This window comes from Loa loa (assembly GCF_000183805.2).
Source record: "Loa loa unplaced genomic scaffold supercont3.574, whole genome shotgun sequence".
NCBI classification, from domain to species: Eukaryota; Metazoa; Nematoda; class Chromadorea; order Rhabditida; family Onchocercidae; genus Loa; species Loa loa.
In genome coordinates, this window is record NW_018108754.1 from 1 (window position 1) to 2,600 (window position 2,600).

A 2,600-nucleotide genomic window follows, 5' to 3' on the forward strand; every position below is an offset into this window, starting at 1 on the left:
GAGAGAGAAGAGAGAGAAGAGAGAGAGAGAGAGAGAGAGAGAGAGTTATCAGTTATAAAAGATTACAATTTGCGCTAATTGAATAACTATGATTCATTTCGAAATGTATGAATTCATGAAATATTTGATAAATTATATTGAACAAAACGGGAAATATTTTTAGCTTATCATTTGAATCACCACGTTGGTTAATTCAGAAGGGACGTATCGAAGAAGCATATCATGTATTAAAGCAAATTACTCGTTTGAATGGTCGAAATGATGTCACAAATGATATGATTGATGAGGTTATTGATGCAGAAAGAGAGGTTAAATTATACTGAAATATTTAAAATTTTAACAATTTTAAGTGAAATTTCAAAAAAAAATTTCAAATTTTTTTTCATCCATTGATTTATAATAAATATATCCATTGCAAAATCTTTTCATAAATTAACATTTAAAAGCATATTATTATTGTAGTACTTAAGGATTGTAGTAATTAAATTAAGGATCGTAGTAATTAAGGAAAAATAATTCCTCTTGAATGCTATCCATGAACATTTACTTTTACGATAATTGTCTATTTCAGTAAAATAAAATTATAAGTAATCTAAAAAAATCTAAAGCTAATATTTCATGCATAAAATAAAAATTTAATCCATTTTAACAAATTTATTTTAGATATTACGTAAAAAGAAAAATCGAAAAAATTACTACATCTATCATTTATTCCATACTCGTCAACTTACCACATATATTTTAGTTTTATCATATAGTTTGTAAGTTAATTTTTATTAAGAAAAAAAAAGCATTTTTAATTTTAGAATTCATAATTATTTATTACATTGAATTATAGCAATTTATGTTATCTATATTAATGTTGTTAGAATAAATTTATTCTAAAATTAAAAAATACCTTCTTTTTTTTCAAATTTCTATTTTTCGATGTTAATTCTATTGCTATTTTCTTTTCCAAAATTATCACTGATATTTATAGGATTTTTTTTTGTTTCATTTATAATGTTTACTGATAATTTCAATTGTTGAAAGATTTTGAAGGAAAAAAAAAATTTTTTTATTTTTAAAGTTTGGCAGCAAGTATGATAAATTATGGCATGCTATTTAGTATGGAAAAATTACCCGGCTCAATTTACACAAATAATATTATGCTTGGCTTAATAAGGTAACAAACATTTCACTTATTATTGTTTGGCTAAAAAAAAAAAATAAATGTTATGTTATGATATGAACTTTCTCACAAATACTATGATATGATTTGATCATGTTGTGATATGATATAATCTGATATGATATGATATAAAGTTACTAGTAAATATTATGATATAATTACTTATATCTTTTAAATTATAACTTACCAATAAAAGGAGGGCAGATGGTTGATGAATTTTTTTGAAAATATAATCAAGAAATGATATGATATGATATAATAATGATTATGGATCATGAATTATGAATGCTTATCAATAGTATAATCATGATAATATATTATAGATATGGTGTAAATATTGCTTCAGCATTTACCGATTACACACAACGATGGTTTGGTCGAAGAGTAGCTCATACAATACCATTAGCATTAACATCAATTGGATTTATTATTCATTTCATTATTATTTGTTCAGATAAGTTTACTTTAATATTTGAATTTAATTTAATTCAAAAGTTATTTCAAAAAAATTTTTTTTTGCAAAATTTTTAGAAATTGTTATGTTAAGCTAAATGTTGTTTTATTATTAAAAATAAAAAATGAAAGGAAAAAAAACACTTATTTGGTTCAGTATTTAATTTCAATACTTATACTTAATTTTTCAGTATTTCAGTACTTATTTCAATCATTTTTTATCTCTAATCTTTGATTTTAGGATTAAGCACTAAGTTGGAAATTCTTTCACGAATCGCAACACTAATGGCATTTGCAATGATGAGTCAGGTTTATATAATAACCGGTATGTCCGGAAATGAACTATTTCCGACACCATTACGTAGTATGTGCTTTTCGTTCCTACAAGTTGTTGGTCGTATCGGTGTTGTTTTCGCTCCTCAGTTATTTTTTCTGGTAAGTAAATTTCAATGAAAAAGCATATTCTTTAGCTAACGATATGTAAATATTTTTATATAATGTGTTGCATTTGAATTATTGTTCTAAATAATTTTTACAGGCTGACCTTTGGACAGCAGCGCCTTTTGTAGCATTAATTCTATTTGCATTGTCCGACTTGATACTCTATCTCATTTTCATTCCGGAAACAAAAAATCAACCACTTCCTGAACGTTTGTCAACTTTGGCCAATCCGATGTCGTCACAACTTCCGTCTGAACAACTGATGAATTTGTGACATTGCAATTGTGAACTTAAATTGGAAGCATAAATTCGAATATTTTACTGTATTCAAAAATATTTTAAAATGAATCAGTGAATGATTTGTAAGAAATGAATTGCAAACAGTAAACTTCTTGAAATTATAATTGCAAATTAAACTTAGTTTGAAATTAAATGTGACGAAATATAAAAACATAGTCGATTTTACATCATCACATCTATTCTATTATAATAATGTAATAGGCGGTGTTAATGTGAAAGAATATTGACAGGATTT

General features: G+C 24.8%; 1 protein-coding gene across 1 annotated transcript; it reads left to right on the forward strand.

Annotated features, from left to right (window-relative positions):
• Window positions 1-678: 678 nt before the first annotated feature.
• LOAG_14473 (hypothetical protein) lies at window positions 679-2,339 on the forward strand (the record flags this gene model as incomplete). The annotated part of the gene is made up of 5 exons (XM_020448813.1): window positions 679-761; window positions 1,070-1,165; window positions 1,495-1,629; window positions 1,873-2,059; window positions 2,163-2,339. Coding segments are annotated over 5 exons (678 nt in total), but the record flags the coding sequence as incomplete, so codon positions are not given.
• Window positions 2,340-2,600: the final 261 nt, after the last annotated feature.